General features: G+C 33.6%; 1 protein-coding gene across 1 annotated transcript in view; it reads right to left on the reverse strand.

Annotated features, from left to right (window-relative positions):
- Window positions 1-17674, reverse strand: part of LOC143921633 (neuroligin-1-like) — an 86350-nt gene that overhangs the window by 45112 nt on the left and 23564 nt on the right. The window contains exons 4-8 of the mRNA XM_077444986.1: window positions 11563-11760; window positions 9892-10532; window positions 9543-9822; window positions 3968-4114; window positions 1523-1724 (exon numbers count right to left, since the gene is read on the reverse strand). Of these exons, the coding sequence (XP_077301112.1) occupies window positions 1523-1724; window positions 3968-4114; window positions 9543-9822; window positions 9892-10532; window positions 11563-11760 (1468 nt within the window). The remainder of the gene's footprint in view (window positions 1-1522; window positions 1725-3967; window positions 4115-9542; window positions 9823-9891; window positions 10533-11562; window positions 11761-17674) is intronic.

Here is a 17674-nt window from a genome sequence, read left to right on the forward strand (position 1 = left end):
CTTTTACCTAATATGTAAAAATATCAACAATTCAATTACAATAAATTCAAAAATCGTTAACCATATTGATTTGTTCACTCGGATTAATAAAGTTCAGAATCCAGAATCAGCCCTACCTGAGGTAGTGATAGTGGTAGTAGATTGTTATGGTATGGTCCGTGACGTGGTTTGCTTGCACGGACTCGCCGTCTCAATTCTGTTCCCTTTGCAGTACTAGTAAATTTTTATGTATAGGCGTTCCGTCAAATAAATCTCTTCCAGCATTTGTGGAATTTTCACTAATAATATTTTGATATGGCTATCAAACATTATTCTGATTTTTTTTGTTAAAATAACACAAATCGATACAGAAATACTCGAGTAAAAATATGGCAAGGGACTCGGTTAGGGCAACGATTCCCTCAACGAATCAGTGTGGGGCGCGCGGAAACAAATAACAAGGGCTTGGAATGTTGCATTCTCGATCGATTGTTCGACAAATCGTCTAGAAGATCAAGTCTTGTAGACAAATAAGACGTTATAAAGAAATATAGGCTTCTTAAGATATTGCTGTTTAGCACAAAAATGAAAAATTATACTCACCACTTATTATTATAATTCAAAAATTAAAATATTTTTTTCCGTCCATATCTAGTCACCTGTTTTTAAAGTCACGGCACGCCACTGGTACATATGTATGTACAATCGATGCGGTGCAAACGATTGAAAAGCGCCAGACAGACTGAACCACAGATTACCGACACGTGTTCCTTATGCGTGCGCACTGCTCGCACTTACACTAAGCGAAATCTACCCGAAGTCCCGACATACCTACCCTGTATACGTTCTGTGCTTCTGATACTTTAGTTCCGAATTTTTCCTTATTAAATTATTAAATACTCGCCAGAAAGATCCAACTCAATTTTAATAATTACCATTTTAATAATTGCATCTGTGCACATCGAAAGGTTACTCGTCATCTGATGTGCAATTTTTCATTCGTGAAGTCGAGAATTGCGTTTAAAGCAGCCATCCAGTTAATCTGTGGTTCAATCTGTCTGGCGCTTTTCGATCGTTTGCACCAAACCCATGTACAATCTGGGTCTACTTCACGGGCCAGAACGGAAAAGCCTGTTCCTCTTGTTTCTATTGTATCCTGCTCGCGCAAATTAAGTGAGTATGTACCGTTTACCACGCACCCTTTTTTTTTTTGATCTTTCGACTTAAGATCTTTCGATTTTCGATCTTTGCCTTTCGATATTTGCGTTTTCGGTAATTTCACATTCCGGCCCGTCACGGAGACCGGTAAAATATATATTAAAATTTATTCCACTGTTAAAATAAACACCCGACCTCAAAATCAAATCAAAAAGCAGTGTAGACCGAGTCTAAAAATACATATGTACATACATATATCCATGAAGCAATCGAGCCACCTACACTTTGGGGATCACCAAAGAGCGAGAGAGGGTTGAGTGAACGCGCTTTTAATCGAGATTCGCGCTGGGTTCGTTTATTTTTATGGGCTAATAAGATTAGTTACCTGTAAAAATGCTTATTCTCCAGCCTCTGAAGCAGGTCCCTCTCCTCTTCCGGCGGAAGTGCCGTTTCCCCATCGTCCTCATCCTCCCCCTCCCCCAGTTCCTCCACGTTCGGCTCGCATTCCGTGGGGTCGTTTCGACCCCCTGACAGACCCATCACTGCCCTCGTGTACATCAGCGTGTAAGACTCGGGCCTCACGGGACCTACGAAACAAAGGACCCAAATTACAAAGAGGACCCTCGATGGAACCATCGACACTACAATATTTAAACGAGAAGGTGGATAGATCTTTGACCTCACATATGTACATATATACATACATACATACATACACACACACGCATACTCTCCTCCCAATTCAAACAAACCGCTTTTCTACGAACCAATCCATGCCTCTTGAAATTGCATGGCACATAAGTAGCTCGTTTAGGGTTACTTCATATCGTCTTTAATTATATATTATACATACATACACACAGTCTAAATTTGATTACAACATATTGTGAGAAATTGAGTAATTATATGTATATGTATATACATATATAAGTATGTATATCTGAGCAGAATAGTCTGATTACATCAAATTTACGATTCAGTTACAGCTACATATTATATTATTAATGCCTTATGGATAAAGACATACAAGAATTTGAAATCCAAATATGTATAATATATACATAACAAAAGATCAGATGTAATTCTTAAAATAAAATCATAATTTTGTCACATAAAATACATTCTGACCTGTTTCATATGCATATGTTGCATTTATAATTATTATTTTGATACAGAAAAAGCTGCTTTTCATGTTTTAAACATTTTTTTAATACGTTGATACAAAATTTTAATCGATTTTACATTTAATTATAATACTAATTGATATAACCAAAATTGATAAACGCTCTAGAGATTGTATCAAAATGAAAAGTTACAAAATTAAATTAAGAACAACAATAAATAGCAAATATTACGGCTAAAACTCTCCACTGCCGAGATATATAAATTAATTCAATAACTTTTTACTTTAATGAAAATTTAATTGAAAACAAAATTCTACCCCATTTTTTTTATTTTTGAAATAATAATAAACAGAATTATATATATATATATATATATATATATATATATATATATATATATATATATATATATATATATATATCATCATCATCATCATCATCATTTACAGCCATTCGCCATCCACTGCTGGATGAAGGCCTCTCCAACACGCTTCCACTCGTCTCTGTTTTGCGCAACACTCATCCATCTCATTCCGCACATTTTCCTAATTTCGTTCACCCATCTTCCTTGCGGTCTTCCTTTTACTCTTTTGCCTTCTCTCGGGTACCATTCAAGCACTTCTTTTGTCCACCTTTCGTCCATCCTCCTAGCTACGTGACCCGCCCATTGCCATTTCAATCTCTTCACTCTATCCACTATGTCCACTACCCTTGTCATATTTCTCACCCACGTGTTCCGCTTCCTGTCTTTCCTCGTTATGCCAAGCATACAGCGTTCCATACTTCTTTGAGTGCATTGGATTTTATTTTGCATCTTGGCGTTCAGTGTCCAAGTTTCACATCCATACGTCATCACTGGCAAAACGCATTGATCAAAGATCCTTTTCTTCAGGCAGAGTGGCATTTTTGATTTAAAAACAGCATTCATCCGTCCAAATGCACTCCACCCTAATTTCATACGTCTCTTTATCTCTTCATTTTTACTACCAGACATGTCAATTATTTGACCTAAATATAAATAATTATTTACTACTTCTACTGGTTTATCATCTAAGGGGATGCTATCAGGCATGCAATAACTATTGAACATTAGTTTAGTCTTATCTACGTTAATTTTTAATCCTACTTTTCTACTTTCCCTGTCCAGCTGTGTTAGTCTGATAAGTAGGTCAGCTGAATCACGAGCTACTAAAACTATATCGTCTATATATATATATATATATATATATATATATATATATATATATATATATATATATATATATATATATATATATATATATATATATATATATATTATTATATAGTATATATATATATATATATATATATATATATATATATATATATATATATATATATATATATATATATATATATATATATATATATATATATATATATATATACTATATAATAATTGTGTTTATAAGATAAAATAACGTATTTATCAGAAGAATAAAATTAATGATTTAATTTTTATTGAAAATATTGCGTATTTAAAACAACATTGCCTACATAATTATGTAAGTTGATATAACATATGTACATATAATACGTATAAGCCTTTTCATTTTAAAGGCCCTTTGATGTGCTTTGTCACTAATTGCTTAAATTATTCTACAGAAATTCATGGTATTACACAATTATATTGAAATAACTACCGGGAATCGACGTTAATCCATAATCCATTGAATTGAACTCACCCGTATAGAAATGAGGATCTCTTTCTCGGAAGTGATGATGGCGCATAGAAACGTCCGTAGCACCCGGTTGATGAAGTTGTGGAATCAAATTCAGCCATAAAGCCATCTTATGTCCTCTGTAATGACTCTTCATCTTCGGTTTGGCGGCTATTGAACACAATAAATCGAAATGTTCAATGGGCAATTTCATTTACATGTTAAATTGGACGACAGGTGAAATATTAGGATTTTTCGAGTCGTTATCGCAGACCGAAGCTTACGCCCCCATTGTTGATAACTAGGAAAAGATTTAATAGCTCGTCTCCATCGTCAGAAGTATAAGGAATTTGAACAAAAGCAATAAGATAAATCAAGCGCTTATAATTAATCGCCATTGTACGGCAGATCTGTTCGCGTTCTGCCCATTTCCTCGGCCTTTGTGTTTGCATCAATTTATGTTTTTTAATCGTTGTAAATTCTCCCCGTTGCGATTTGCGAAAAATACAGTTCGCAACGAGAACATTTAAGCTATAAACAATAAATAATTTCCCTTTTAATCAATGTAAATTTTCCACTTTCCCTCTGAATAACAATGAGATTTACAAAAGGCACTTCTGTAGAAACAAAGAAATGTTTCGATTCATTTACACAACAATAAAAATGTAACTTTTTTTTGTTTGAGGCTCGTTAATTTTAAATAAAATACACATTATATCAAAACACTCAATCAAAATCTGCACTACTTACTACTCGAATGCAATGTTAAAAGTGGGTCTATGTGACGAAACAGAATGTTAAATGACAGAAAACGCAAATATCGGAAGGCAAAGATCGAAAATCGAAAGATCTTAAGTCGAAAGATCAAAAAAAAATGGTGCATGGTAAACGGTACATACTCACGTACATACTCACTTAATTTGCGCGAGCAGGATACAACAGGAACAAGAGGACATGCTCTTCCTCCCGTATTCTGCACGCGCACATTAATACGGGAGGAAAAGCCTGTTCCTCTTGTTCCTGTTGTATCCTGCTGGCGCAAATTAAGTGAGTATGTACGTGAGTATGTAACGTTTACCATGCACCATTTTTTTTTGAACTTTCGACTTAAGATCTTTCGATTTTCGATCTTTGCCTTCCGATATTTGCGTTTTCTGTCATTTAACATTCTGTCTCGTCACGGACACCGATATTGAGTGAATGAAATTTATGGAGTTCAATACTATCAAAAATTTTATGATCTTGATGTTTTTGAATTTTATGATCTTGGTGTTTTTGAATTTTATGATTATGATGTACCTACATATTGTCAGTATAGAAGATGTAAAATAACAAAAAATAAGGTGGCAATATTTTTACACAGTTTATATTGTACCCAAAATCCATCCATATGTATTTTTACTGCCTCCAAGTCAAGACATTTTATACATAAAAGCTAAGAAATCGCTCGAACAAGCATTTCCGCCATTAGTAATTGATTGTTCAGAATGAGCAACGTTACACGCTCGAGAGATTTCCGATCGTTCACAACTATACGAATGAGATTGTTGACAATTTTCTCGATACCGAATCTACAAACAAAAAAAAACGTGTGTATGTAAACTAGCAAAAGTTATCGTCATATGAAAGACGCTGACATTGGCGCCAATTTTTCGCCACCTAAATCGCCATAAAGAAGATGAAGAAACGAACATCGCAATGAGGGCAAGCACCTTAGAATGCAGAGGCTCGAATTCATAAATCAAGATGGGGCCTGAAAACATCGACAGGTGAGGCTGAGCCAACTGAACCGAACAGATTTATGGTCTGTGTAACGGCCGCGTTTACATTTTCGCGGGGTGGGTTTCGAAACCGTAAACTTTTGTCAAGTTTCACTGGGGAATTCGCAAACGATGGAAGGGGAGAGAGAAAAAGTCAAGAGAGCCAAATACGACAAATACACTGAGAAAAAAAGGTTGAGATTCACGCTCAAATGGACAGAATTGAAACAGAGACGAAGGAATGGAGCGCGCAAGTAAATATTTACCCGAATCAAACGAGAACAAAAGATTTTATTATTTTAACTCAACGCTTCGGGCAGTTTCAAAACACTTTTATATTCTACTTACAAATTTTGATTGATTTTATTCATTTTATATGTAGAAAATCAAAATTTTAATTAAAAAACTATACTTTTACATAAGCGATATACTCCAAAAGTCACTAAACAAACGTATTACTTCGAATATTTATTATTATACTCATAAAAAGATTCATTTAGGTACAAATACATTTATTCATATAAGAGTATTTAATTTTAAAATAAAAATGATTTATTCCACGTCTACTATGAGGCATATTTTGAATGCAAATAATCCTTTTGTCAGACATATGTACATATATGCTTTTCCATCATACCTACGTACATATATATACATATGTACATATATTCAAAGTCAATATTGCAAATTTGAAACACAAAATTCATATTGTTATAAAGAATGCTTTTATATTTATTTAAAATAAATTTATATTTTACCATAGTGCCATAACTGGATGCTTCGAAGTGAAACATATCATTTTAAACTCGTATTTATTTATGTAGATTTATACATAGATTATAAATTTGAAATTATATTCAAATTTAGTACTCTGAATATTCAAATAGATACTATGTATTAATACGATTTTTTTTTAATTTCAATCTACAGTACATTTAATTCTATTTGATATCTTGATTCTATGCATAATATATTGGGATTATATTAAAATTTAACTATTCAAATATTCGAGCAATTGGTAGTAGCCCTTGTGGTAACAAATAGTAGGTAGTTTGGTTACCAATTTGACAAGGAACCGTTCCAAAAATGGAGTTAGATAAATTGGTAAAGAAAATATTGCAAATTTTAAACACAATCTTTCACTGTTGATATTTTTTTTAATACTCAAATATATAAATTGTACTAGTACGAAGTAAGCAGACCGTCCAAAAAGACAACAATATATATTTCAATTAGAATTTTCGTACATTTTCTTCGTAATATTGTGCGACTCTTTATCTTAATACTGGGATCATACCATTACAGTCGTGCGTTTTGTCTGCGTGTTATATACATAATTAGATTAAGTATAAAATTAATTTTAAATGAAGCAACCGTACATATAATTTGAAAAGGGAATTGAATTAACAATACGAATGAATACTTATTATTTTAAAATATGTACGTCACATATATTTTTTTACTTTTTTATTTTAACAAGTATTGTGCGAGTTAACTTGAAACATGTTTTACATTGTAAAACAGTCCATTAGAACATGTGTCGCACACTAAACTTTCAATATTGCGGAAAAATTTTTCGCATTTTCCAGGAATATTACCCAGAGTTGGTCGGTACGGGGAGAATGTTTCAAGTCAAAGCCAAGATTTTATTAAAACTTTGGATGGACGAATTGAAAATGAAAAATGGCTTCGCTATGGAAAACCACATTCCCGTCCGACACGCCGTAAAGGCTTATTGAATTAGGCGGACCGCGCATTTTTCTTATCTCCATTGCTTGTATTTGGTTAAAAGTTTGTTTTTTGTTAAACTTCTTCGGGCCATCAAAATGCAGAAAATCCGTAAGCTATTTTTCATACTTTTTACGACGTGGCGCTCGTATATGCAGAACATACTCTTATGCGCAAAAGTACATCGTTAACTCGAAATTTTTGATGAGAACCACCTTAATTAGCAGTCGTTAAAACTTATGCAATAAAATACATCAAGAATATGCGACGAATGTTTGTAGAACGCTTGACATTTCAGCTCACGCAAGCACGAGATGATTTGAAAGCTTCATTAAAAATCACATTTGAAAATAAGTAATATGTGTTTCTTGTTAACTTTTGCTTGGTGAGCAGGACAAATAAATTCAATTCGAGACAGTCGCTTATCTGCCGTGATCTCGTGGTCACCAGCTTCAATTTATGTGCTATTTGAGGCATAGAGAAAATCCGTATTTCTGTATACAGAAGGTAATTTTTAATTGGCTGCGCAAGAGTATCTTTCGGGCAGAATAAACTACTATATACATATGTACAATTCAAAAAAATTAACTTAATATAGATAATAATGTCTATTACTTATACAATTCAAAAAAACCGTCAACGTTTTTCAAAATTTCAACTATATTTTTCAAGTTACATATATAATACTGAAACTGTCAATTTTTTCACTAAAACTTTTTGGTTTTTCAGAACATATAATTAACAAAGTCGAGAATTGGTTAAAAAGTGATTTTCCTTTGCATATAATGTTGCTAAAATTGTATTAATATATTCATTTTCAAAGGCTTTAGTCCCCTCATGCTCCACTTTTATGTAAGTTAAAGAGTCACGAACCACCCCTGTATTAGACATGTATGCAGTTTGCAAAAAGTGGTGCATTTAGTTTTTGACCACTTTTCAATTGCTTACCAAGATATTGTTAACAATATAGTTATGCCTGAATCTTAAATCACACATGTAGGTACATACATATTTATGTACAAATCAATCGAATGTTATATTTGTCGAACTTTATAGAAAATTCATATTGTTATAAAGAATGCTTTTATATTTATTTTAAAATAAATTTATATTTTACCATAGTGCCATAACTGGTTGCCTAAAAGTGACAGATATAGTTTTAAACTCGTATTTACGTATGTAGATTTATACATAGATTATAAATTTAAAATTATATTCAAATTTAGTATTCTGAATATTCGAATACTAATAATACGATTTTTTTTTATTTCAATCTCCTCTCTTCAATCTACAGTACATTTATTTCTATATTTTGTATAAATATTAGATTAGGATTATATTAAAATTTTAATAATATTTTGACCTTTCTAAAACTTTAAGCATAATATATTGGGATTATATAAAAATTTAACTATTCAAATATTTGACCAATTGGTAGCCCTTACCGTAACAAATAGTAGGTATTTTCGTTACCAATTTGATTAGGAACCGTTCCAAAAATGGGGTTACATAAATTGGTAAACTATGATAGTAAACGATCGACTTGGAGTCAAAGAAAATCCAATTCTGACCAGCAGTACTGCAAAAATACTATTTAACTAAATTAATTATTTTCAATCAAGGTTAAACCAGGCTCAAACTCGGGACCTATTATTGGTTAGCATAACGAAACTACCGATCTATACTGCTTGATAAAACTATAAAAAAACATTCCTCAATTATTCACGTTTTGATTTTTCAAAATCAACAAATGTAATATTAGAAATATCGTATTTTACAATGGCAATAAAATACGCACATTATTTCTATGACAAAATCACCTTATGAAATATATATGGACATATAAATGTGTATATAAACATTAAATAATACGGAAAGTTCGCTGGTGTGTTACTGTATATAAATAATATAGCATAAAATCAATAATTTAATAATTCGCTTCATCAAACCGGTACAACCGTAGATACATCTCAATATTCCCAAACGCTACAAATTCGATTCGAATTCATACCGTTTTGTACAAAATAAACAACTCTCTGCGTTCGATCATAAAATATTCAAATTAATTCATATTCGACTTGTTTCAAAATCGATGGCGAAAAGTTAGTTACCTAGGGATAAGTACTGTTGTGAAGCGATATCGTAGGGCGCCCAAGTGATGTCCTTATAACGAGCCCTTTCCCTGCCATAGTCAGTGTACTGGGGTGGGGCTGGATCACCCCTTCTGCCGTTTGGATCTCCTATCTTCACAAAGTTCACCACCATGGTGAGCAACGCCTCAGATATGGCCGCATCTTGCCTGGTGAAGTTGGCCGGGAAGTATGGCAATCCTCCAACTAGGGGAAACCCCAAAATGTAACCCACCGGCTCCCCTCTGACACTGCCCAACCTCTATCAAAGAATTCAAAACATGTCAAATTCCATTCTTAAGAATATTTAATCGATTTTGTTAGAACATACCTGAGGATAGTCACTCTCCTTCGTCTGGTAAGCAAAGTGGAAGAAATAAGTAGTGGCACCTCTTCTAGCGTGGAGGTGAGCCACCTTGAGCAACGGTGCGGCCGTATGACCGTCGCTCAAAGCTTCCATAGTGGAATCTCTGATATTTATAGGATGCTGTATCGGCTTATCCCAGTCGGTGTACTCGTTCCGTATGGCCGCGTATATTTCGTTCAAATGATACACGTAAGCGTTCCGCACAAAAGTCCTCAACACTCTGTTTCTGTAGTCCTCCTCGAAACCGTATTGAATATCGGTGGCACTAAAGTCGTAATAACTCTCAGTGGTGGCAACACCTAACATTATATCACATGTGACGAAGTTATCTCCGGTCGATTCCATTAAGGGGAGTGGTTCTGCAAGTCCAGGCTCGATGGGGTTGTGTGGTCCCCACAGCGACATGAACTTGGCCGCCTCTATCCGCACGTCCAGAATCGCTTCCAGGGGCTTTCCCTTCAGACAAGGCGCCAAGTCTTCGTCGTCGTCGGCCAGATCACAGTTTAATTGCTCGGCAACTGCTGATCTCAAATTGTCGGGGTCGTGGACCAAAGCCCATGGACTTAGCGCGCCGCCGCTCAATAGAACCAAACGGTGGAACAGACCTGTATCGACAAATACACGTTAATTCTACGTGAATTATAAATCTATCAAATTCAATATTAGCAATCATTTGATAATACTGAAAATGTCAACAATAAAATAAAAATTTACATTTCAATCGAATATTGTTAATGCGCTATTGAAGAGTCTTGGTGATTACAGCAATATATCTATACCCTTCAGGTATAAACACATCTTATCTAAGCACAATTTGCTTTAGATCTTTGAAGATTTTTCAGTCAAAAATAATATACATATATGTGCCCATAATTACAAAAGTGGTCCAAGTCACGAAAAAAAGTATTTTTTAATCAATTACATATTAGAATATAACCGATATTAAACAATAAAATCGATTTTTTTTTTTACGTATTTATGTAAAATTATATGAACAATTATAAAATAAACTTTTAACTATAGAAAATGTGTTCTTAAATGAAAAAAAAATTAAATTTACACCACAAACTATTTTAATCGATGAAAATGCAATTGGCCAGGAAGGCACATTCGGTTTTCCAGTAAGGCTTTCCTGGTACATATGTTTAAATTAAATTAAACCAAATAAAATAAAATAAATTATCGGAACGTGTTGACGCCGTGAAAATTGACGAACTAATATGTATGTAATAGACTTTATTTTTTTTCATCCCTTCCTCCATTTTTTTTTTCATCTTGATTTTAATGACTACCAATGAAAAATGCGCACGGTAAAAAGGGTGCATTATAAGATGTCCTCGCGGTAATAAAGTCGCACGGTAAGTCGGATTCGGTAAGATGTTCGGACATGACGTCAGTTATATGAATTTGACGATTTTTTTTAAATAACCATTGATAGAATACAATACAAATACGTTGACTATTCATAACTAAAAAGTCCAAATGTGATTACATCAAATTGTAGTATTGCGACTAATTTCTACAACATACATATTACGAATCGAAAAATTTTCTTGAAATTTCAAAGCCGCACAATTTTTCGGGTCGGTGACTTATCTAAAAAGTATTTCAAATTAACATCAGAATTACGCATACCTTTAGCTTCGGTCGTGAAAAGTAGAAGATTGGCAAGCGCTGCTCCAACACCGTGTCCCAAAAGCGTGAGACGTGAAGGGTCCCCACCGAAAGACTGCAGATTATGTCTTGCCCATCTTAGGGCACAAGCCAAGTCACGTAAAGCTAAATTCCCACCGGTACTTCCAGGACGATTACTCGGTCTGGTTTTCAGGAAACCTTCAACAAAGAAAAAAAGTAGCACTTTGTATTAAGACTATATAAATATAAAATAATTCAATATTGTATATGGTAGACATTCCGTTGCAAGTGAAAGATAAAAAAATAATAATAATTCAGTGTTGGATTTCTCGAGAAATATATTTATATATCGTCAAGAGTGGGAGGCAGGGTGGTACTTTGAGTTTCGTTGAAAGCACCTTCACTCTCTGTACCTATGTATATACCACGAATAGTTTCGTTATCTTATTCACTTAAGTGAGGCCGCCATAAAAGGCATACAAACAGCCTGGCCGACCCTTATAAATCACAGGTGGGGCCTCCAACGGTCACCTCACACCTCAGAGAGGACTCTCGTGGGTATATGGGAGATGGGAGAGGCGGTTGAGGGGGATAGAAGTGTGCAGGTGAATCTCAACGACCGCAAAGCCACCTAGGAAAAATCTAAAAGATACGTAACGTCCAACGCCTGTGACAGTCTCCAATTGAAGGCGGAATAATAGATGAAGTTCAAGTAGCGCTCGCTTGCATAGGAATTTATACCAAATTACAGGACATTCCGATACAAAACTTACTTTGTCTCAATACAAAAGCAAAACTGACCCTTCAATGAGAAATAATATATTTATCAACGTTCGAGTCATTCACGGCCGAATTTGGATCAATTTGTACATAGTTCAACTCGGTTTTCGGTACGGGTTACGAAACTACCCTTGGATTACTTTAAGGGTTCACTTGATATATAATGCGGGTCAAAGCGTATTGAGCGGAAACTCTTTAGATAAAAAAAAATCACTTGTTTTTCACTTCGACCCATATATTCTCGTCAGATCAGACAGTAACGGACGCATTGAGTATATAAATATACAATATAATAAACGTCAGATTTGAAGAGCTTTTAAAGACCTTGCGTGACGTCCGCTTAGCTTGAATATTTAATTGGATACCTATTATTTTTTTGTTTGTGTTTTTGATATGCATTCTACGGAATTCAATTAAGTATCACAAATTTGGTATTTTAAATTAATAATAAAAATCAACTGTGCATTTTTGCGAAATGCATTTTTCATTACACATACTGCATAAAATGGGGAAATGAGAAGGAAAAGAAGAAATATGAGACGATGAGATGCCTTCCCCATTATCTTAATTTTGTTTTGTCTAATGTTCAGCATTGCAGTTTCGTGACGGTCTCGTCGTCATTCACTATTCCGTATATCAAAAACCTCTCTCATATTTTCTTCATTTGACAAATTGGAAATTTGAATATTTTATTTATCAAAAAAACCATTTAAAAAATAACTGAAAAATAAACGCTAAATAAATTTAAAGTGTGGAAAGCTCTATTTTCAGCATAACGATTTTCAATATTGATTCTTAGACTCGTTTGTAAACTGTGAGTTTATATGGAGCTAAGATTTGTATGGTTATATTGAATTGCTTCCTTTTTTCGATTTTCTTTTATTTTTTTTTACCATTTAAATGTATTTTTTTTACAAAAATAATTCTCGTATTAATCGTCATCACAATTGAATCGAATCTCTGTATGTATGTATATTATATGCGTTTGAAAATTATTTACAATTTTTTTTTATTTTTTATTTTAATGGCTCACATATAGAATAAAAATATGAAAATAAAGCTGTAGTGAAACAAAAAAGATAAACAAATATAAAAGAAAATATTTAGATTCCAAATTAAGTGAGCCCCACATGGTGTGTATAGGAAATAAATAATTGTACCAAAATCCGAATTCAGCTAAACAACATCCTTTATATCATAGCATTGTATATATACATACATATATACATATGTGGCGATATACGAAAGAGCGGAAAGAAAACGATCATTAAGCGGCGAGTGCGAGACTTCACTCACGACATCCCCTCACATATCGGTGCAAATTTGTCCAATAAACACGCGCGTAAAGGACATTCGATGGCCAAAGGATACGCACTATTTGCGGTCGATAAAAAGGATATCTTCTCCGGTCCTCGGAAGACGGATCGCGATGACAACGGGTCCGGAAAATTGTGGGGCGTTTATCACGCGGTTTTCGCCGTTATTACGACCTCCCAATAATAACCGCCAACAAAAGGGTCCAATATCGATCACAATAACTCGCCCTTCCTAACCTATGTATATCCATAAACCGGGATAATGTCGACCTATTTCAAACCGGTCGAAATCTTAAGCTGTCACCGTGTGATGTCAGGGGGTGCCTACCAATTTTCGTCTACCTGTCAATCTTGTAAATTAACTATTGAACTAAATTTTGCAGTTACTTCTCACCAAACTCCACGTTATGTACATGTACATGTACGTTGGTAAAATAATTAGTAATTCTTACTACATAGTTGTTATTATGATAATAAGGCTTTTATGACCAATTGCAATAGTACAGTCAGTGAACTTACATATATACTTGTTCTATACTATTTTTGTGGAGAATAAGAAAAATTCGTTTATTTTATCGAGGTAAGCAAGTTATCAATAGAATTTGTGAAGAATAGTCGAAATATGATTTTTCTAAGTGGAATTTTATTTAATTCTCATATAAAGACAATTTAATATATTATACCTATTAGTTCAATTCAGATTCGTGTTAATACGAGTAACTAATAGTAAGAGATGTTAACTCGCAATTTTACCGATTTAAAATTCAACACACTTCCAATTAACCCTTTTAAACGAAAACAAAAAATAATGTGGCTAGAACACTATCTTATTAAACATGTTTCAACAGAAAATACTCAATATAAAATAGTATTAACAGTGGAAAAAAATCCCAAGTGAAAATACGTAATTTCGACTTTTGATTTGAACTGGACGACTACTTAGAGAGATTTGAAAGCTGAAAAGTACTACAAATGAAAGATAAAATACCTGACTATAGATTCCAATATTCATTTTGAACAGGAATATTGGAATCTATAGTCAGATTCCAGATTATTAGATTATTACCAGATTCGTGTTTACTGGGCATAGATCTATAAGAAAAGTCATATCTCGTCTCTGAACCATTTTTCGTGTGGAACAGTGTAATTACTTAAGACTATTTATTGCCCTTTTCACCCATATCATATTTATAAAGAATTTAAGAATACTTCAAAATTCATTTCATACAAATAATCCTCAAATTTACCAGAAGTGCAACATCTCAAAGAAGTACATACATAGTCTTCCGTAGTAAAATCAAAAAAGCACATATAATCTGGAACATTCATTGCTCAAATTTTTATTTACAAATATATAAATTGAGGTGATATTTAACTATGTACTTATAAAACGAATCTCACTTGCAAATATTTCAATTTACGATTTGTTTATTAAAATTTTAATGTTTATTTTGTTGTAACGACACAAATTATTCTGTTTGCTCAGATCAAAAATAATTCTTAAAATTTACATGAAATAAAATATGGCCTGTATTTATCGTACGTAGACTCTTGCCAAATGGAAAATTGTCCGAATTTATCATTAACATTTGATATTTTTGATAAATTTACACATTTAAAAATTTCATTCGCCCAAATGTCCTCTCGGCCAATGAACAATTATTTGTAGCATTTTCAAATTAGCGAAAATCGAGATTCAGAATAGCTTGAATTTTTGACATGGTTGCCAATTTGTAGGAACCGTTTCAATGAAATCAGATAAATTGGCAAACTCCGATAGGAAAAGATTGATCTGAAATTCAAGGTCTGGCTACCAGCATACATGATAGAACCCGTGACTACACAATTGAAAGCATTAAATGGCAACCATTGATCTATGCTGTTGATAGATCAATGGTTGCCATTTATCGCAACAAATTAGAAACAAATTATTACCAACAAATTAGCAACCAGTAGCGTGGTCTAGTGGTGAATGTTGAATTATCTCGTACTTGATGTCTCGCTATTAGCCAGACCTTGGTTTGTCAAGGTTGATCGTTTCTTATCAGAATTTGCCAATTTTTCTGATTTTCATTGAAACGATTCCTGTAAAATTGGAGTTTCCTTCCCAATTTTCTGTTGCGAACCTTTAGTTATTGTTATATCTTAGGTTTCGCCATATTGCTCACCATAGATGTCTCTGTGGTTGTTTATCGAATATAAAATTCGTATTGTTACATGAAAGTTATTTATCGTATTAATACGATGTTGGTAATATCTGACCATAGATGTCAGATATTGTTTAAATTTACATGTATCTTTGTAATAATTATGTGGACCAGGAAGGCGCATTTGGGGTTTTACCTGTTAAGCCTTCCTGGTATATTTGTATATATGTATGTAAAAATATGTATGTAAAATAATAATAATAATAATAATATGTATATTTTTTTACGAATTCCTCATGATACACATCGTCTTCTCCAGCTCTGGCCGTTTCCTAATTCCAAAATTTTCTGCCTTTTGATGAACCCTAATATTTACAAACACATGTATGTATATGTATATATACGAGTATGTATGTATGTACATACATATGTATATATATATTTATGATTTACGCGTCGGTTTATTTTAGAAGTGTCCGCTGGATAACGGCGGCCGCCTCTACTGGACAAGATTGATAATGAAGCTGTGCGGGTTGAGCAGCCCGAAAATATTTCATTCCGGAAATAGGTAGGGGCTGAGGGGGTGGTCGTTGGTGGCCGCCGGTAAAAAATGAGTCCCCCGTGACCTCATACCACCAGCCTTTCCCAAGACCGGATATCCAGTCAGACCCTGTATTCCTCCAAGAACAATGAAAGGAAGAGCTACGCGTGGCGTGTGTCATGCGAGCGAATCGTACAGCCTCCCCGTTTGAATGGGTCACGCGAGACTAATCTCGCCTAATCACAGTCAGCGAGCACTACTTACACTTACACTACATATATGTACATACATATGTATGCTTGGGCTTATAAAACATTACGGACAATATCTACAATATTATAAGATAACATTGTCGCTAGGTTTCTGTGGGGGTTTTGAAGTCAAAATGTAATATAATGGCAGAATTATCAATACTCCTTTTTACATGTGTGTGTGTATAATATTATATATGTAGGTGAAATGGTTCATATTGATTTTTTTAAAAATTTCATAGTGAAAATTTTATATTCTAACTAACTGAATCCAGCATGCGTTGCAATTCAAGAAGAAGGTATACAATTCCCGAAGAAGGCATGCAATTCCCGTTCCCGTTCCCGTTGGGTTGTATGAAGAATGCTGTTTGTAGAATTAAATAAGAATTTCAAATCAATATATACATATTTTCTCTATATATGTGTAGGATATTAATATAAATGATTATAATTATGTATAATGATGTGGCACATGCCGAACAGTTGGTATATACACATAGCCAGCAGTTTGGCTTAGTGGTAGCGTATATATTTAGCACCATTGAGGTCAAAGGTTCGAGTCCTCGCCACTGCTGGTTAGATTTGGGGGTTTTGTGACTCCAAATTGATCGTTTCTCTATCAGAGTTTGCCAATTTTATCTGATCATTGCTGAAACGGTTCCTGAAAATTGGTATTAGATCTAATCCTGCTGTCACAAAATCTGCCTGTGTATAATTTGTAATAATTATACACAGTAATCTGAAATCTATAGATATCTCTATAGACATCTCTATAATTTCGTATTTATAATATGTATAAAAAATTGTATACAAAAGAAATCTAAAAATAATCCATAGATGTCTCTATGATTATTATTTCTGATTAATTGTTATATGCTATATATTCTGATTGTATATGTATGTATTACTGTATTTCTGATTTCTGATTGTTTATGTATTCTGTATTTCGTTAACGTACACCCGTCGCATTGGAGCAAATCTGTAATGGCGAGTGTATATTGATTTGTAACAATAAAATAAAATAAAATATGTATTAATGTTAAGGTTGGTACTCCCGAACCTTGTCCGGCGACAGCA

Source organism: Arctopsyche grandis, chromosome 13 (genome assembly GCF_051622035.1).
Source record: "Arctopsyche grandis isolate Sample6627 chromosome 13, ASM5162203v2, whole genome shotgun sequence".
NCBI classification, from domain to species: Eukaryota; Metazoa; Arthropoda; class Insecta; order Trichoptera; family Hydropsychidae; genus Arctopsyche; species Arctopsyche grandis.